At 47.4% G+C, this 18,493-nt stretch overlaps 1 protein-coding gene across 12 annotated transcripts; it reads left to right on the top strand.

The window, feature by feature from the left end:
- Window positions 1–500: 500 nt before the first annotated feature.
- Window positions 501–10,989, top strand: KCNE3 (potassium voltage-gated channel subfamily E regulatory subunit 3). Of its 12 annotated transcripts, XM_023209420.1 has the most exons (6): window positions 543–665; window positions 1,977–2,065; window positions 3,560–3,614; window positions 3,727–3,790; window positions 4,887–4,922; window positions 5,915–6,056. In XM_023209420.1, exons 2-6 carry the CDS (start codon window positions 2,024–2,026, stop codon window positions 5,946–5,948), a joined length of 231 nt encoding a protein of 76 aa, XP_023065188.1. In that variant the 5' UTR covers window positions 543–665; window positions 1,977–2,023; the 3' UTR covers window positions 5,949–6,056. The 12 variants fall into 12 exon arrangements, 9 of the variants coding, with proteins under 9 accessions (XP_023065180.1, XP_023065184.1, XP_023065183.1 ...); XR_002731107.1 differs by lacking the exons at window positions 1,977–2,065; window positions 3,560–3,614 and adding an exon at window positions 5,186–5,293 and having other exon boundaries at window positions 525–665; window positions 4,887–4,983; XM_023209416.1 differs by lacking the exons at window positions 1,977–2,065; window positions 3,560–3,614 and adding an exon at window positions 10,368–10,989 and having other exon boundaries at window positions 525–665; window positions 5,915–6,059.
- The last annotated feature ends 7,504 nt before the right edge of the window (window positions 10,990–18,493 follow it).

Raw genomic sequence — 18,493 nt, 5'->3', positions numbered from 1 at the left:
AGCAGATTTTGGGTCTGGGCTCTGCCACCTGGGCAAATCCCTTCTCCAACTGAGCCTCTGCATCCTATGTAGAAAAGTTTGTGTAAGAATCATATTAATTTGCTGTTGACCCTTTGGTTTTAATACTTTGGACTCAAAGGTCTCATCTGACCCCAACCATAAGCCTATGAAGAATGCATGGTGGAACTATAGCAACTTTACAGCGAGGCCAAGTCCCGGTGAGGGGCAGCGACTCGCCCACCACCACACAGCCACACCGCAGCAAAGTCGGCTCCTGGAGATCGGCCTCATGTTGGGCTTGCTGAGGCCCAGCGGAGCGAGAGGCTTTCGGTCTCTGGTCCAGGAAGCAGGCGCTGCAGGGGACGGAAGGGTCGTAGCCCACAGCCGGGGGAGGCCAAGGAGCTGGGCGGAGGCACTCAAGGCCAGCCCTGGGAGAAGTGGGTGTGCTGGGGCCCGGGCGGGGCCGGGGGAGGGGACGCCTAGGGGAGGGAAAAGGGAGCGCGGGAGCGCGGGTGGGAGCCCAGAGCCAGAGAGCGCGCTGGGCGGTGCCGGGCACCCGCGGAGTGGAACGGGGCCGGTGGAATGCACAGGGTCGCAGTGCCTGGGTCACCCTCGGTCAGAGGCCAGCGAGCAAACGGGCGCCCCAGAGCCTTGCTGAGAGGCAGGTAAGGCACCCACTGAGCTGGGAAGGCTGAGCTACAGCCTGGGGTGCAAGTGAGGGGCCTTCCCGCCTCCCTTCCAAGGGTCACGGCTCGCTCTCCGTGAGACTGTGGAACCGACGGGGAGTGGGGCAGGGGTGGGCGCTGCAAATACCGAGCAAGTCCTCCAGGGTGCTCCCCGATCCTCCCGAGCCCAGTGATCGCGGAGCAGCATGTGGGAGTAGGGAGCTGGGCTCTGCGCACCCCGTCTGGAAACAGTGGGGACTTGCGCCGTTACTCCCAGCCCTCAAGACGGCGGCAAGAAAAGTTCCTCCACACCCACAGGAGTGCAAGCGAACACCTGCGGCTGGCAGCCAGTGCACGCGCAGAAACGACACTTCAGGACCCAGCACAGTCTTATCTGGCCGGGGCCACTGGCTCTGCGGAGCTGACTTGCCCATTCCCTCTACCACACTGTGTCCCTCACCCTGTCTCACCTAGTCCCGGGAACGCTGGGGACTCCCCAAATCATCTTCTGCTGCCAGTAACATAGGTCGAGGCTGGGAGTCGGGAGACTTGAGTTCTAGTTTACAGGCTGTGTAAACCCGAGCAGTCACCCCTCAGCTCTGCGCCTTGCGCTGGCTTTTCTTGGGTCACCATTTGTAAAATGGGCCTCCTGCTCCTGTTGCCTGCATACCTCATGGGACAGAAGGAGAAAGGGGGATTGGACCTGGGAGTCTCTTATCTCGAAAATAAGTGAGTTTAGTCCTTGCATGAAAGCCCACCGAAGTATCCCCTCCTAAAATCCTCTCCGGACTCCCCACTAATTTGCATATAAGGAAACTGATACCCTAGGGGAGATGATTTACCTAAGGTTACAACAGAGACCAAACAGAATTAGAACTGAAGTTTCCTCAGTCCTAGCCCAGGGCTCTCTCCACTTCACCAACAAAGGCATATTGTAAACGTGTGAGCGCCTCCTTATTTCCTTGCATCCATCCACTTTGTCTGTTCCTGATGGAGGGGACCCATGCTGGGGGCCTGGAAACTGCTTTCAGATTTTCTTGACTCCTTGAGATGATAACCATCATCTTCTCCATCCCTCTCAAAGGGAGTAACCCTCACTCACTCCATACCTCTCAAAGCACATCCATAAGTTTAATGTGCGAGTGGTCAAAATACCTTCTGAGAGGGAAGAAAGACAAGAAACTCCATCTTATTGATGAGGAAAATGAGGCCTAGAGTGATACTCAACCAAAATGCATGACTAGACGTGTTGGCATAGTAGGGGCAGGAGTCCAGGTCTCCTGATTCCCCCTCTGATGTGTTCTTCACCAGCTACAGGACTACAGAATGGTACCCCTCAATGATAAAGGACTGCAGGGATGATCAGAGAGGGTGGGAAACAAGGAAGGCTTCTGGAGAAGGTGAGCTTCCTGGGAATCAAGAAGAATAATAAGAACCTCCTGGTTGCTTCTGAGACTAGGAGAGCTGGGGTGGGAAAGGAGACATAGAGATGGCTGTTCTTGATAATATGGGGGGAAAGGAAAGATATGGAGACAGAAGAGGAAACAATGTGACCAGGCTGCCTGATAATTTTCTTGTATGTTTGCAATTTCTAAAACTTTCCCATCTCTTGTCTCCTCCAGTTCTCATGTGAGTTAGGCAGGGCAGGGATCATTATCCCCATCTTATAGATGAGGTTCAGAGGAAGTAAATGCAGTGCTCAAGGACACAGAGCCAAGCATACAGCCAAGATTAGAATCATGAAAGGAACACTTGAACGGCAAGATCACAGGCCGAAGGACCAGGGAGTTGGACTGTGTGTGTGTGTGCAGTGGGTGGGTGTATGTAGCCACACCCTGGGTAGGTACACAGGGAAGAGGGTTGCAAAGCCATTGCTGGTGTTTTGAGGCCAAGAATGTTTGCCCTTTGGATTAAATGGGGTCCAGGTGCAGGGAGCATCTGGGCTTCCCAAGAAAGCTTAGAATTCCTCCTCCTGTGACTCACCCCACCTGACTGAGATGACTTCTTTTCTTTGAGCCATCCCTTCCCCAGACCAAATGAAATCTGTTTTGCCCTTCCCTGGAGGTTGCTTTTTAAATATTGTAAGCTGTTTTCATGAATGTATATGTGTGTGCCAGAACAGAGGAATGTTCTTAGAGAAGAGGCATTGATTCATTTATTCTTGAATGCCTGCTAGGTATCAGGGCTGGGAAATAAAGAAATGTATGAGGCACAGGACCCTGCCCTCTTACCTCAAAGCACAGTTACACACACACACACACACACACACACACACACACACACAATTTCAATACAGCATAGTGCTCTAATAAGGCTTTGTGCAAAGCACTTTTGGGAAAAAAAACAAGAGGGAGAGACTAACTGGCTAGGGAGTGAGGAAGGAGGTGTCCCAGGAGAAGGTCTACAGAGATTAATTGGAGCTGGGTCTTGAAGGATGAGTAGGAGTTTGCTGGGCAGGTAAAAAGAAGAAGGGCATTCTTGTTTAAGAAAACAGCATGAACAAAGGCAAGAGATGTGCAAGTGCAAGGAGTATTTGGAGAGTGGCCTGTAGTTCAGTGTCATGGGTGCAGGTCACCGAGAAGAGCTGTGGGGAGGTGAGGCCAGTGTCAGAGTCACATTTCAAGGTGCTTCAGTGGTAATCAGAAGAGTTTAAAGTCTGCCCTACTGGCAGAAGGGAACTTATAGTGGAAAGGTCTGTGGAGGGGAAGTCAAGATACTTGGTTTCTGGCTCCAACTCTGCCACTACTGGGCTGTGAGACTTTAAGCAGGTGACTGCCTTGGGGAGGAGGGTCTATTTTCCCACTGGTTGAATGAGGGGGTTGCACCAACAACATGATCATGAAGATCTCTTCCAGCTCAGATTCTATTCCTTTGTCCTTCCAACTGGATGCTAGGGGCTACTCCTTCAACTCCTCTCCCACTCCACCAGCTCTCCAGCCCACAGGAATGGTAAGACCACTGAGGGGACAGTGGCAAAACTGTACACCCCAGGAGCTGTCTTTGGATCACCTACCTGCTTTATGTGACTTTTTCTACCTGCCTCTCTGTACTTCATTTCCAGACACTGAAGACGCTCATTCGGAAAGAGGAGCTGAAATGGAGCAATGGGAAAGAAAGACCCAAGGGTAGAGTTTCACTTTTCCCCAGAGCAACCTGAACGAAAACCCCGCTAAGATCCCCAGTTCATCCCTCAGATCACAGCTTTATTCCCCAAGTAGGGGTTGGACAAGTGCAAGGCAAGTGCATTTTGTGAGAACCTGCTAATGTGTGGGAAATAGCAGGAACAGAGAGTGAACCTGGCTCATCTAGGGAATCAGGAGTAGGTCTGGAGCAGCGGAGTGCATGGGAGATGAGAGCATAAAGGAAGGCTACCTCCTCCTCTGAAGCTTACCAAGCTCCATCTCACTGGGTCCTTGACTAAGATTGGTGAGAATCTGTGGTGCACGAAAAGGCCATAGTAACAAAGGTAGAGGAGATGATGCCCCATGACACTAGGAGGCTGTGTCTGGTGTGATGTGAAGCTTAGATGTGAGGAAACACTGCCATTTGTAGTGGAAAGAGCACCTGAACAGTACCCCCAAACGACCTGGGTTCTTGTCTGAGTGCTACCATTTATGGGCCATGTCATTTTGGACTAGTCACTTCTCCCTTCTGAGCCTGAGTTCCCTCAACTACGAAATGGAGGGTTGGCCTGGAATCTAGATTCTAGAAGATCCTTAAAGTCCCTGTCAGCTTGGCCATCTGCTCACCTTCTTTCCTCGCTGGCCTATCTTCTATTTCAAGGCAAGACCTCTCCAGGGCAGGAGCTCTGTCTTCCCCATCCAAGGATCTTGGTAATCGGGGACTCTCCTGGACAGGGAAGCCAAGGAACTCAGAAACAGTGGCAAAACTCCCCTGTTCCTGACTGCCAGTCCCCATCTTGAGCCCCAGAGGCAGTCCCAGAGCCCCATAGAGAACCAACCTGTGCCTTCATCAGCTTTCTGCCTCTCCTAATTCAGACAGGAGGCCCTTGCACCCAGGCCCTCCCTCCCACACAAACCCAGCACCTAGAGGTATGGAACTATGGCCTCTTTCCTCCTCCTGTCAGAATCACAAACATCCTAGTCTATCCAGAGAGGCCCTGAGGTGTGAAAGGTCTCATGAATCTTTATTCCCCTCATGGAACACTGCCTCAAAGCCCCCGCTGACCTCCACACTGTCCCCTTCTCCCACTTTCTGCAGAGTCTATCTCCTCCTCAGGCTGGATCATCCTGGCAGGTGAGCTGTGAAGAGGAAAAATGAGTAAATCCCTCAGTTTGGCTCGGCTGAGATATTAGATGTAAGTCAGTCCCAGGGCTCAGAAGCATCTTAACTTGTGAGGAAAAGGTCCACAGCCTTCTCTATCTTGGGATTTGAGAAGCTCTAGAAATCCCCCAAAATGCTTCTCCCATCAGCCTAACTTCCCATGGTTTCACAGCTTGGTTTCATGATTCAAATCATCACAGGACGTTAGAACCAACTGGGACCCGTTCATTTTACAGATGCAGACAGAAGCTGAGGCACAGAAAAGGGAAGTCTTATGTCCAAAGTCACACAAGGAGTAGCTGAGCCGGGACAACCCCCTGGGTTTCCATTTCCTTCACTGTAAAGTAAGGGCATATAGCCTAGATGGGCTTTGAAGGCCCTTCCAGCCTCTGCTCTACAAAATACAACCACCGCCATCTGTGCAGTGTCTAGTGCCAAGCACTACATGATGTTCTTTAATTTTCACAACAAAGCTCTGCTACAGATAGTGTCCATTCTGTGACCGTGTTCATATCCTGTCTATCTGAATAGATTGGGTGGTAACACATCATTTGTTCCTATGTAAAATATCAACGCAGCTGCCAGCTGGCATTCTCCCACTCATGTCTATTCCCTTGGGATTCTAAAAGGCCCTTGCTAAGGTAACCCTTAGGAAAGGGAATGTTTTAGGCTGCACCATCAGCTGGTCCCTGAGTGGGAGTCCACATGTTAAACAGGTTTCTCATGAAGTCACCTAATGAAGACACTAAGTCTGGAGTTGGGGGACAGCAATCAGAGGCTCTTTGGTCACTGCACAGTTCCTTTAACTGCAACCCTAGGCTGGCCTGACCCAGCTGCTACAGGAAGGGGAGGGGCCGTGGGAGGGGGTCAGAGCCCACATCAGGACTATTGCACAATCCTTGGGGCCTGGCCTTGGGCAATCCACCCTGGTTCCTTCCTTTTCTGCCTTCTCTCCTGCTTTCTAGCTCTGGGCTTTCCCAGCTCCGAAGTCAATACTGAGATCTCAGATGTGTCCAGAGACATCCTGAAGAGGCTTGGGGGTTGAGGAGCCTTAGTGTGTCCACAAAGAGACTCCTGAAACTGACTGAGAGCCAGCGGATTTGCCAGCTGGTGAGTCTTCCAGATTGATATTTCCCTCCTTTTCCCCGCCAGTTAAAACCTCTTTCCGATGATACCTAAGAAAACTGAATGGTAACTGCCCTGCCCTGAGATTGGAGCTCGGGACGACTAGGAGCCTTCACCTTCACAGTATGTGCTGCGTCCATTCTTTTTTTTTAAACCTACGTGTACATATTTGCTTCTTGAAAATAAAAAGGTTTTAATCCTCTTCTGTATCATACAAGTGTATACTCATAGCAAGCCTTGAAGGAGGAGGCCAAGGATGATCATTTTTCTTTTTTTGAGACAGAGGTCTTGCTCTGCTGCCCCAGCTGGAGTGCAGTGGCATGATCTTGGCTCACTGCAACCTCCGCCTCCCAAGTTCAAGCGGTTCTCCTGCCTCAGCCTCCTGAGCAGCTGGAAATACAGGCGTGTTCCTGGCTAATTTTTGTATTTTTAGTAGAGATGGGGTTTCTCCATGTTGGCTAGGCTGGTCTCGAACTCCTGACCTCAGGTGACCCACCCGCCTCAGCCTCCCAAAGTACTGGGATTAAAGGAGTGAGCCACCACACCTGGCCTATTTTTTTAAATTGTGCTTAAAACACACACAAACATAAAAATGTACCATCTTAGTCATTCTTGAGTGTACACTCAGTAGTTAACTAGATTCACCTTGTTGTGCAGCACATCTCCAGAACCTTTTCAGCTTGCAAAACTGAAACTCTATACCTACCATACAACAACTCTATGGTCATCTCTTTTGGTAGATGAGGAAACCGAAGCCCAACCAGGGAAAGGAACTTATTTCCTTCAGAGTAGGCTCCTCCAGACACCTACACTGTTTGTTTGTTGTCTACCTGTGAAATTGCCTGAGGCCCCTTCCTCCTTCAACACTTACTTAGCCATTTCCTCCTCAGGTCTCACATCTGTCTCTACCCCCACTTCCCCACTTTGTTATCCTCTCTGCTCCAACTCGTGACTCAGTTGCACTAAACTATTTCAAGACTCTTGTAACTGGGCTCACTGCCTCAATTCCAGCTCCCTCCAGTCCACATGACAGCCAGAGTATCCTTTCCAGGCACAGATCTGACCATTTTATCTTCCCTAGCTACAGAATAAAGTTTCAACTCTACAGTGTGGCACTCAAGGCTCCCCATGATCTGGCTCCTATCTCTCCTGTCCCACATCCTATGCTATTCTTCTACACATCTTACACTTCAACCTCTTTATGCTACTTTCCATTCTTCTAAACATGTACACACTTTGTTGCGCCTTTGCTCATGTTGCCTTCCTTTGTCTTCTCTGCCTCTTAAAAACCCTTCAAGGTCCAACTCAAATGCCTCCATCAATGTAGACACTCTCTGAGCCCTGATCAGTATCCATTACTTATTCCTTTCAGCCTTAGTAGCTCCTGGCTTGTCCCCTGCATTGTATCAGAGCCTCTGGATCTGGGTGAAGGCACTGGATCTGAGCCACCCCAAGCTCCCATCACAGGGCCTGGCCCATATTGGTGATAACTATCTGGATGATTTTTTGAGTTATTTATTTCCTCATGCTGCTCCTACTTGCTATTGGTAGACATGAGGAAAGAAGCAGCCACAGATCTTTTGCCTGACACATGGGGTAGTAGATGAGAATGTATATCTCCTGGATCTTAACTCAGTGAGCTCTTGTTCTTCTCCCCTCCTCCATCCAGACAGGACAGCACAAGTACTAGATGGCAGAGGGCCCCAAAGGCCTTGCATAAAATGCTGCCCAGTCCTGGCTAATTGCGTTCATAGGGCCATTGATGAATATTTATCATGGTCAGAATGATCATCTTTTCCAGGGAAGAGATCTTATGGTTAATAGTCACATTAGTTAACTTTAGTTTGTTAACAGTTCTGCCCATATGATGGAGGACTGAATGCTTGGCCCATAGAGAATTCCTTAAAGTGGACATCTTTACTAGAAACTATTGAGAGAAGGATAACACCCATTCAGTCTTAGGGCAGTCCCCTAGAAAAGGGGAATACCCAGCCAGTCGCAGGGTAGTGCCCTGGGAAAGGAGAACACCCAGTCTCAGGGTAGTCCTCCAGATTGGAGGAAGAGACATAGCCCTGCTGACCAGGCGCATGTGGCCTGATGATATCCTTATCAAAAACAAGAGGATAGCCACATATTGCCTTATATGTTAAGTGCTGGGGGGAAGGGAAGGCTGTGATGATAAAGGTGGTGTAGTGTGGCTGAGGGGTGGGGAGCACTGAATGGAGGCTTCCCTAAAGGAAGTGAGTGTGGGGCCTTGTTTACAGGGAATGACACATGGTTTTTCAGAGACAAGGATGCAAGTCTGTTTTAAGATGTTCTTTCTGACTGGGCGCAGTGGCTCACGCCTGTAATCCCAGCACTTTGAGAAGCTGAGGTGGGCAGATCACGAGGTCAGGAGATCAAGACCATCCTGGCTAACACGGTGAAACCACATCTCTACTAAAAATACAAAAAAAATTAGCCAGGCATGGTGGCGGGTGCCTGTAGCCCCAGCTACTCGGGAGGCTGAGGCAGGAGAATGGTGTGAACCTAGGAGGCGGAGCTTGCAGTGAGCTGAGATCGCGCTACTGCACTCCAGCCTGGGCGACGAGTGAGACTCCGTCTCAAAAAAAAAAAAAAGTTATTTCTATATTATAGACTAAGGATCTCTGAGAAGAAGGAAAAGGAACATTTATAATCACTTATATATGCTAGGTACATAATGACTTTATTTCAGGAGACAAGATAGTTGGCGTGCTTGTGTCTTCTTTTTGTGGGCAGGTAAACCCCAAGCCAGACTGAGAACTCCTTTCACTCTCCCGCCCTCAGGCCCAAGCTGTTCTTCTCTTCTCCAATGCCTGCAGTGATTACCAACCTGTTCCCATTTCCCTGACCACCTCCTTTCCAACAGAATTTCTGCAAATAGCTAGGAATATCTAGTCTTTGGGACACAGGATGCTTGAGAGGTCAAATGATCCAGCTTCTGGCCTCCAGGTAGGATGAAATTTAAACCATCTCCAGGCATCTTCCAAAAAGGTGTCCACCTTCCAAAAAGGTGTCTTTTTTTTTTTTTTTTTTTTTTCTTTTGAGACAAAGTCACATTCTGTGGCCCAAGCTGGAATACAGCAGCTCTATCTTGGCTCACTGCAACCTCCACCTTCTGGGTCCAAGCGATTCTCCTGCCTCAGCCTCCCAAGTAGCTGGGATTACAAGTGCTCACTACCACGCCCAGCTAATTTTTGTATTTTTAGTACAGACGGGGTTTCACCATGTTGGTAAGGCTGGTCTCCAACTCCTGACCTCAAGTGATCCACCCGCCTCAGCCTCCCAAAGTGCTGGGATTACAGGCGTGAGCCACTGTGCCCAACCTGTCTGTAGAGTCTATAAAGATAACTGTGCTGAAGGAGAGTTGTGATGAATGTCTTCTTATGGTGCCACACAGTCCTGCTGAGAGCTAGCTTGGAAGTAGAAGCAGCTCTAAGCTAGCCACATGGAGCAGGGCTTTCTGTCTTGGCTCTACCTCCGATATTCTGTGATCATGGACAAGCCACTCATTCTCTCAAGGCCTCAGTTTCCCTGTGTATAAAATGGCAAGAGTTACATTAAATAATCCTTAAGGTCCTTCTAACCTAAAATTCAGTGATTTATAGAATCCAAAGAAAGGAGAGATTAATATGGGTTCTGATGGTCGGGGAAGGCTTTATTCTACAATTATTTATTGAGTACTTATTGAGTGCTGTCATAAGTGATCGCATATAGCAGTGAGTAAAACAAATATAGGCCCTGCCTTTATTATTTAGTATGTGGTCTAGTGGAAAAGACAAACATATAATCAAGTAACCAGAATAAGCTAATGTATTAGTCCATTTTCATACTGCCATGAAGAAATACCCGAGCCTGGGCAGTTTATAAAGAAAAAGAGGTTTAATGGACTCACAGTTCCACATGGCTGGGGAGGCCTCACAATCACGGCAGAAGGCAAAGGAGGAGCAAAGGCACATCTTACGTAGTGGCAGGCAAGAGAGCAGGTGCAGGGGAACTGCCCTTTATAAAACCATCAGATCTCATGAGACTTATTTACTGTCATGAGAACAGCATGGGAAAAACCTACACCCATGATTCAGTTACTTCCTACTGGGTCCCTCCCATGACACATGGGGATTATAGGAGCTATGATTCCAGATGAGATTTGGGTGAGGACACAGCCAAACCATATCAGCCATGATGCTAGGATTTTACTGGGATCTGAAGGGAGGAGGTCATTTGAGCTGCAGGTGACAGAGTCATCCCTTCTCTCTTTTCTCTTGCCACCAGAGCTTCTACTGAGTCTTCCCCCACCTCAATCCCTGTTGCTATGGAGACTACCAATGGAACTGAGACTTGGTATGAGAGCCTACATGCCGTGCTGAAGGCTTTAAATGCCACTCTTCACAGCAATTTGCTCTGCCGGCCAGGGCCAGGGCTGGGGCCAGACAACCAGACTGAAGAGCGACGGGCCAGCCTACCTGGCCGTGATGACAACTCCTACATGTACATTCTCTTTGTCATGTTTCTATTTGCTGTCACCGTGGGCAGCCTCATCCTGGGATACACCCGCTCCCGCAAAGTGGACAAGCGTAGTGACCCCTATCATGTGTATATCAAGAACCGTGTGTCTATGATCTAACACGAGAGGGCTGGGATGGTGGAAGACCAAGACACCTGGGGATTGCGTCTGGGCCTCCAGAACTCTGCTGTGGACTGCATCAGGTCTCAGTGTCCCTATCTGTAAGATCAACAAGAAACAGGGCTAAGGGAGGTCGTCACTGGGGTGGGAGAAGAGGGGCTGGTAGACCGAAGCCTTGTGCATAAGGATTTTTTCCCAGGAAAAGACAGACTTTATAAACAGTGGGAGTCCATGTACAAACATACAAAAGTAGCAACAGATAATGACCAATAACTGGTTCAGTGGCTGGAGTACTGGGGGCCTGAAGGTTGGAGAAAGGAGAAGAAGTTGTAGCAGAGGGAAACGGCACAGGAAAATGCTCTGGGGACACATTTTTTATGTGTTATCTTCAAAAGCCATGAGAAGCAGTGATGATTATCCCATATCACAGATATGATTTATCACCACCACCCCGCCCCCACTCCCACTCGCACTCCCATAAAGAAAGCAGGGCAAGTGCTGTGCCGCCCATTTGGGCCTGAGTAGTGCCATGATTGGAACCCAGGAACTTTGGTCTCCTTGCTTAGTGCTTTTCAAAACTCTGTGCCACACAGGAGTGGATCCAGGCCTGAAGGTCATACAATTCTGGGGACTCTCTTTAAGAAAAAGAATTCTAAAATATCTTACTTTTGCAAACGTTATGAAAATATACTGCCACATTAATATGTTGCTAGGGTCCCTACTAGGACCTTAAGAAGGAGCTCATGTGAGTCAGGACCCTGAATGTTAGGCCTCGTTAGCTCTATGGTTCATGTGCTTCTTGAACCAAGTCACAAGGTACTTCCCAGCCACATTGCCAGCCAACAGGACTAAACTACCTCCAAAGCAGCCTCTTCAGTTTTGAGTTCTGTGAGAAAATTTTTGTTTTTCTTTTTTTTTTTTTTTTGAGACAGTCTCCCTATGTCACCCAGGCTGCAGTGCAGCGACCCAGTCTTGGCTTACTGCAACCCCCACCTCCCAGGTTCAAGCAATTATCCTGCCTTAGTCACCTGAGTAGCTGGGATTACAGGTTCCTGTCACCACACCCAGCTAATATATATATATATATATATATATTTTTTTTTTTTTTTAAGTAGAGGCAGGCAGGGTTTCACCATGTTGCCCAGGCTCGTCTCGAACTCCTGGCCTCAAGTGATCTGCCCATCTTGGTCTCCCAAAGTGCTGGGATTACAGGTGTGAGCCACCACGACTATCTGTGAGGTTTCTGATGTCATATTGCATCTGCTTCTAAAAGACTGATATTGCCAAGGTGGGCGGATCACCTGAGGTCAGGAGTTCGAGACCAGCCTGGCCAACATGGTGAAACCCCGTCTACTAAAAATATACAAAAATTAGCCAGGCCTGGTGGCGGGTGCCTGTATTCCCAGCTACTTGGGAGGCTGAGGCAGGAGAATTGTTTGAACCCAGGAGGCGGAGGTTGCAGTGAGCCAAGATTGCACCACTGCACTCCAGCCTGGGTGACAGAGCAAGGCTCTGTCTCAAAAAAAAAAAAAAAAAAGACAAGACAAGACAAGACAAGACTGATATCACACCTAAAAGATTATTATATTAAAAGAAGCAGAGTATGAGACGTAGGTACATGGTCCAGTGGGAAGAGAAGCAGCCCTGATTCTACTACTTAAGGTGGCATATGATCTTAGGCTGGACACTTCTATCTCTCATCCGTTTTCTTCTTCAACATAATGAAATAGACTTGAAAGTCTCTAAGGCTCTATCAGTTCTGACATTCTAGGCTTCATATACATTAGGTTGAGCCATATGTAATCACTGTGTTTGTAGGTTAGAAACAGCTGAGTATTGTAGTTTCATATATGGTTCCAGCTAATACATGCGATGTGGCTGGTGAATACTTCTGAATTCAGAAACTCAAATCTCAGCTAGAACCATCCACTGTTCTGTTTGTCCAGTTTCAACTAAAGGGATCTCCATGTGGTCCCCAGAAGTACCCACTGAAACATGCATATTTGTGTATAGCAGAACTCTGAAATAATATTTTGATAGTAGTTATCTCTGAGGAATTGAATTATGGGTGATTTTCCCTTTCCACATTATAAATTTATGTAATATTTGACTGACTTGACCATAAGTATGTTACTTATATAATAAAAGGAAAAAAGATACTTCCATTTTGAAAAAATAAAAATAAAAGCCTTTGGGTTCTTGAATGGAGATCATGGACCACATTTGCTGCCATGTGCAGTTATGTTGATGCTCTGCAAACCTGTGCTGAGCCCTGTTGCTCAAACCCTTCCTCATCTCTTCTTGAGGGAGAAGATGGAGACTTCCTCAAGGAGATGTGACATATGGGAAGACAACAGATTCAGAAATTTACAGCTAATAGGACTTTAGACACCACCCAGCCCAAACTTGCAAATAAAATATGGAACGCAAGTGGGTGTAAGAATGAATGGTCAGGTGATGAATGCCATGAGGATTTTGAGAAACGAAATTGACTAGGAGGAGTCAGAGAGAGGTAGAACTTGAACTGGGCTTTGAAAGCTAGGACAGAACTAAATGGGCAGAGTGAATGAAGGGAACAAGATCAGGGAAGCCTGGAGGCAGATGTCAGGGAGCTCCTTCCTGATGAGGGCAGGTAGGCTGGGGAGACAGCAGGAAGCAGGCCTCCTGGGGCTACTCTATGACTTCAGTGTCCCCAGTGGAGAAGGCTCCCCTTCACACAGTCCTCACACTCCATGGGCTTAATCATAAAATACAAATTATTTTGGTTGCAAGTTACAGGCACCTGATGTATATTAGCATAAGATAGAAGGGAATTTCTGAAGTGTATGGGGTAGTTCACAAGTTTAAAGAAGGAGCTACAGACACCAGGGCAACTCCAGGGATCTCGGGGCCTGGAACAATGGATCTGCCTGAATTCGCAAACTAAGAGCTCAGTATGTTTCCTTAAATACACCCAGGTTGGACTAAATAAAATTCTAGGATTTGAAGGGAGTACAATTTAAACATTCTAATATCCTATGGTGGCCGGGCACAGTGGCTCAAGCCTGTAATCCCAACAGTTTGGGAGGCGAGGCGGGTGAATCACTTGAGGTCAGGAGATCGATCCAGCCTGATCAACATGGTAAAACCCCATCTCTTCTAAAAAAATACAAAATTAGCCAGATTTGGTGGTGCACACCTGTAATCCCAGCTACTTGGGAGGCTAAGGCAAGAGAATCTCTTGAACACAGGAGGCAGAGGTTGCAGTGAGCCAAGATCATGCCATTGCACTCCAGCCTGGGCAACAAGAGTGAAACTCCGTCTCAAAAAAAAAAAAAAAAAATAGATATATATATCTCCTATGGTATAGTTACTCCACTCAGTCCTCCCTCCAATCCTGTTGTCTGGGAGCCTGTCCTGCAACCACTTGTAAGTCAAAGCCTGTAGGAGCTTTGGCCTCACAGGTTCTGCCCTCTGCTGGCCAAATCCTGACACATCGCCTTAAGCCCTCAAAGCAAAACCAATCATCGATTCAACAGGTATTATTGAGTGCCTACTATGTGCCAAGCATTCACCTAGGCACACTTGGAATACATAAGTAAACAAAAACATTCCAGAAGTCCCTGCACTAATACTTAAGAGCATTTACTCCATGCAAAGCATTGGTCTAAGCGTTTTACACACTTGAACTCATTTAGCTTTTAAAACCCTCATAACAACCCTATGCAGTAAGTAGGTATTCCTTACAAGTACTTCCATAGAGCCCAGTTATTTTTGACCTAGCACCTTCATGTACTTTCAGCCCAATTTAGGTCCCATGGTATACACAGCCTGGAGCATGGATCTGAACAGTCCCCAGAAATGAATGAGAAAGTGATTTGGGAAAAGGATGGCAGAGTACTGACACCAGTGGTCTGAAGTTGGGTTTCCTGGAAACAGATCTTGAGACAGTCTTTTTTTTTTTTTTTTGAGACAGGGTCTCGCTCTGTGGCTCAGGCTGGAGTGCAGTGGCCTAATCAGGGTTCACTGTAGCTTCGATTTCCTAGGCTCAAGCGATCCTCCCACATCAGTTTCCCAAGTAGCTAGGACTACAGGCATGTTCCATCCCATCCAGCTAATATTTTATTTTAGTAGAGATGAGGTCTCACTATTTGCCCAGGCTGGTCTCAAACTCCTGAGCTCAAGCAATCCTCCCGCCTCAGCCTCCCAAAGGGCTGAGATTACGGACGTGAACCACCGCACCTGGCCATCCGACAGACATTGATGGGAAGTGTTTTTCAGGAAAAACCTGCAAGGGAGAGAGTGGAGTAGACAGGAAAGGGAAAGTACCATACAAAGTGTGTCTCGGTCACATCTAGCCTTAGCCTGATCCACAGGGAACTGTTATATATGGGGGCATAAGTCCCACAGCAGAATTACACTCCCTTGAGACAAGGCAGCTGGCCTTTTGTATCCCCAAAGCAGTCAGTCATTGGTTGTGGGCCACCCTGGCAGGGAAGGGGGACAAGAAGGTTTTGAGGAGGTTCCCATCAGCTGTGGGGAAGGGAGCAGCTGTGAGCTACTGCAGAATAGAGCAGTGAAAGAAAGGTAAGCAAAGGAGTGCTCTTGGTTGGGAAGGTTCCTTCTTGGGAAGGTTCTGAAGCTCTTTTTTCATCACAGAATTGGCCCCACCTTTTGTGACCTTATTTTGCTACCCTATATCAGTCATTGGCTGCTAGTTGCTACAGGGGTACTTACTCTTCCAGGGCGTGCTTTATTTGACTCAGGCCAAATCTCTGGGGATGGGGACAGCTCTAGGCTGATGACGGCAGCCTGGCGAAGGGGGCTCTGGGGCCCCATCAGCATCCATGATAGCTGTGCTATTGGGGAAACGAAAGTAGAAGCAGAGTGTCACATCTTGGGAGCTCCTTCTAGTTTAAGAGACAAGAAGCACACACCAAATAATGAACAAAAATAGGACAATACCAAATAGAACTAAGTAGGAAACAGTATCATTAAGCATCAAAAAGTGTGGGGGACAGATACTAATGTGGTGGTCAAGAGGAGGAGAGGACATCGGGCACAGTGGCCCACTCCTGTAATCCCAACACTTTGAGAGGCCAAGACAGGCAGATCACTTGAGGTCAGGATTTCAAGGCCAGCCAGGTGAAATCTCCTCTCTACTAAAAAAAAAAAAAAAAAAAAAAAAGTACAAAAATTAGCTGGGTGTGGTGATGTGTACCAGTAATCCCAGCAACTCAGGAGGCTGAGGCAGGAGAATCGGTTGAACCCAGAAGGCAGAGGTTGCAGTGAGCTGAGATGGCGCCACTGTACTCTAGCCTGGGTGACAGAGCAAGGCTCTGTCTCAAAAAACAAAAACCAAAAAACAACAACAAACAAAAAGGTGGGTGGAGGGGGAGAGGGAAGTTCATGTATGTTTCCGGGAAGAAGTAGAATTTGTAGTGGAATATGAAGAACTGGTAGGATTTGGTTAGAAAGTCCAATGTTGGACCAGGCACAGTAGCTCACTCCTGTAATCCCAGTACTCTGGGAGGCTGAGGCGGGTGGGTCATCTGAGCCTGGAAAGTCAAGTGGCTGCAGTGAACTGTGATAATGCCCCTGCACTCCAGCTCTCAAAAAGTAAATAAATAAATAAAAATAATAAAATAAAATAAAATAAAAAACGAAGGTCCAGTATAGTATGAGCCAAGCTCAGTGTTCAAAGTAGGTGGATGGCTTTGCCCTACTCAAATATTCAGAGACTGAGGATAGCAACTGCCATTTTCAACATGTAGCTTCCAAGGTCACTCATTGTCAAAGCATTTTCTGGTTAGTGAGGAAAAAGACAAAATAGAATTCCAGGGCCAGGGATTTACTCTCAAGAAAGCAAGGCAAAAGCTGTGTCCATCTCTTCTGCTTAGCTCCATTGACGAGGGCTTAAACAACATGGCCACAAACTGGCTGCAAGGGGAGCTGGCAGATGAGGTGCTTATCTGAGTAGTCAAGTTCCAGCTAAACATCTATCACTGTGGAATAAGGAGAGAATTAATTTTGGTGGACAGCCCCAGAAATCTTCACCCCACCCTCCTCACTCTCCCCAACAGGCTCCTGTCTTCACCACACCCTCCTAACTCTTCCCCGCAGGATTAGTTAAGATAAAAACATTTATAACCCTGCTGGGAAGGAGGAAGTGCTGTTACTCTGATTAGATCATGCTTTGGAGGGAGAGGGTGAAGACGGGAGCCTTTTGAGTATAACTTAGCCTATCCTGGGAGTGTGACTTTTGCTCATTTTTTTTTTTTTTTCTGGTACAGGTGAGTCTGGTCTCTCCTGTCATTGGAATAATATCCAAGATTTCGGTTTAGGCATAGGAGAAATAGACAAAGCAAGGCTTTCAGCCAACCACAGCCAACCTTGTATAGAAAAGGCATCTTGTTTCAGGTGCTGCTAAGAAACCAAGAACATGATTTCCCTGGGTGAAATGAGAGAACGATCTGTGGCAGTAGTTGAACTCTGAGGGAGAATGAGCTCCTGGGAAAAAGAAACGCAGAAATTCATGAACAGGAAAGAAAAATTAATATTTTGTGAACAACTGAATTCCTCATTGCACGTTGCCCTGGGACACAGGGAGCTGACTCACCAAGGTTACAGCTCCTTCTTGGGGCAGCTCACAACCAATGAGGGGCTGATACAGGGATCCAAAGGTCTGATTCCATCACTGATTTGGGGCAACTCTGAGGGGCCACCTTAGCTCCGGAATTCCCCAGAAGATCAGCTGAGGCTTCAGTGGCAACCACCTTGTGAGTTAGCTTCTTCCTCTGCCTACCCCTGCTTTCTCACTTCCTATTTTCCAAGAATATTTCCCCCAACAACCTTCTGCATGCAATTCTCCATCTCAGTCTGTTTCCAAGAGAATCAATACTTCCTCAAGAACTGTGCCCTAACATGGAGTTCATTCCAAAGTCAGTACCAGTAATAATAGAGCAATGGGATGATAGAATGTAGATGAGGTAGTTAGTGGTTCTAGCAAACTAAAAAGACAAGGCAGTGAGAGACAGCAGTGTAGGAAACAGCCAGCTCCATTCATTGAAAAAGAACTAGCCACTAGAGGGCCCAGCACTACAGGTTTACAGCTCTGCTGCTACCTTTTTAGAGCACAGAATTTTACCCTTCATCTGGCAGACATCCAGCATAATTGTCCACACAGCTGGGAACATTGTTGGCCATGCTTCCTTCTCTTTTACCTATTCTGGAGACATCAGTGTCCTGACCCGTTCTGATACCCTAGCACCAAGCCCCCATGCCATTACATACAAGCCTATTCCCATAAATAAAGGCTTCCAATGCCTGTTTTTTCTACCCACTGTTCTCATTGTTCCAAGGGACTCTGAAGATGTGAAATGTGAAATCCAAATAGTTGGTTGTGACCATCCTCACCTAGGAATGGAGAGAATCAGCAACATATTGTCTAGTCCTGCCACTTTCTCTAACCCCCCATCCCCCCAACCCACCAATTTGTAATAAAGATAAAACACATAGACTTAGATGCAAAATATAGTAGCCAAGGGAGAAAGGGGATATCAGAACCTTCTCAGAAGATGAAAAAGTTTGAGAACATTGTGTAATTGAGTGAATTAATGAATTATTTCTACCATGGATTTATTTAAAGACTCAAAGGAAATTTTCCTCTGCACCCTATTTGGAAGGACAGTCCTTTGCAGGTTGGGGGATTTCCCTTACCTCAGGAGGAAAATATTGGGAGGTCTCTGTTTCCAAAGTATAAATTCCTCAAGGATCAGAGTTAGATTGTCTGTGA

This window comes from Piliocolobus tephrosceles, chromosome 13 (genome assembly GCF_002776525.5).
Source record: "Piliocolobus tephrosceles isolate RC106 chromosome 13, ASM277652v3, whole genome shotgun sequence".
Taxonomy (NCBI): domain Eukaryota; kingdom Metazoa; phylum Chordata; class Mammalia; order Primates; family Cercopithecidae; genus Piliocolobus; species Piliocolobus tephrosceles.
Note: the sequence above shows the minus strand (reverse complement) of the source record. Positions and strands in the feature narration are given on the sequence as shown.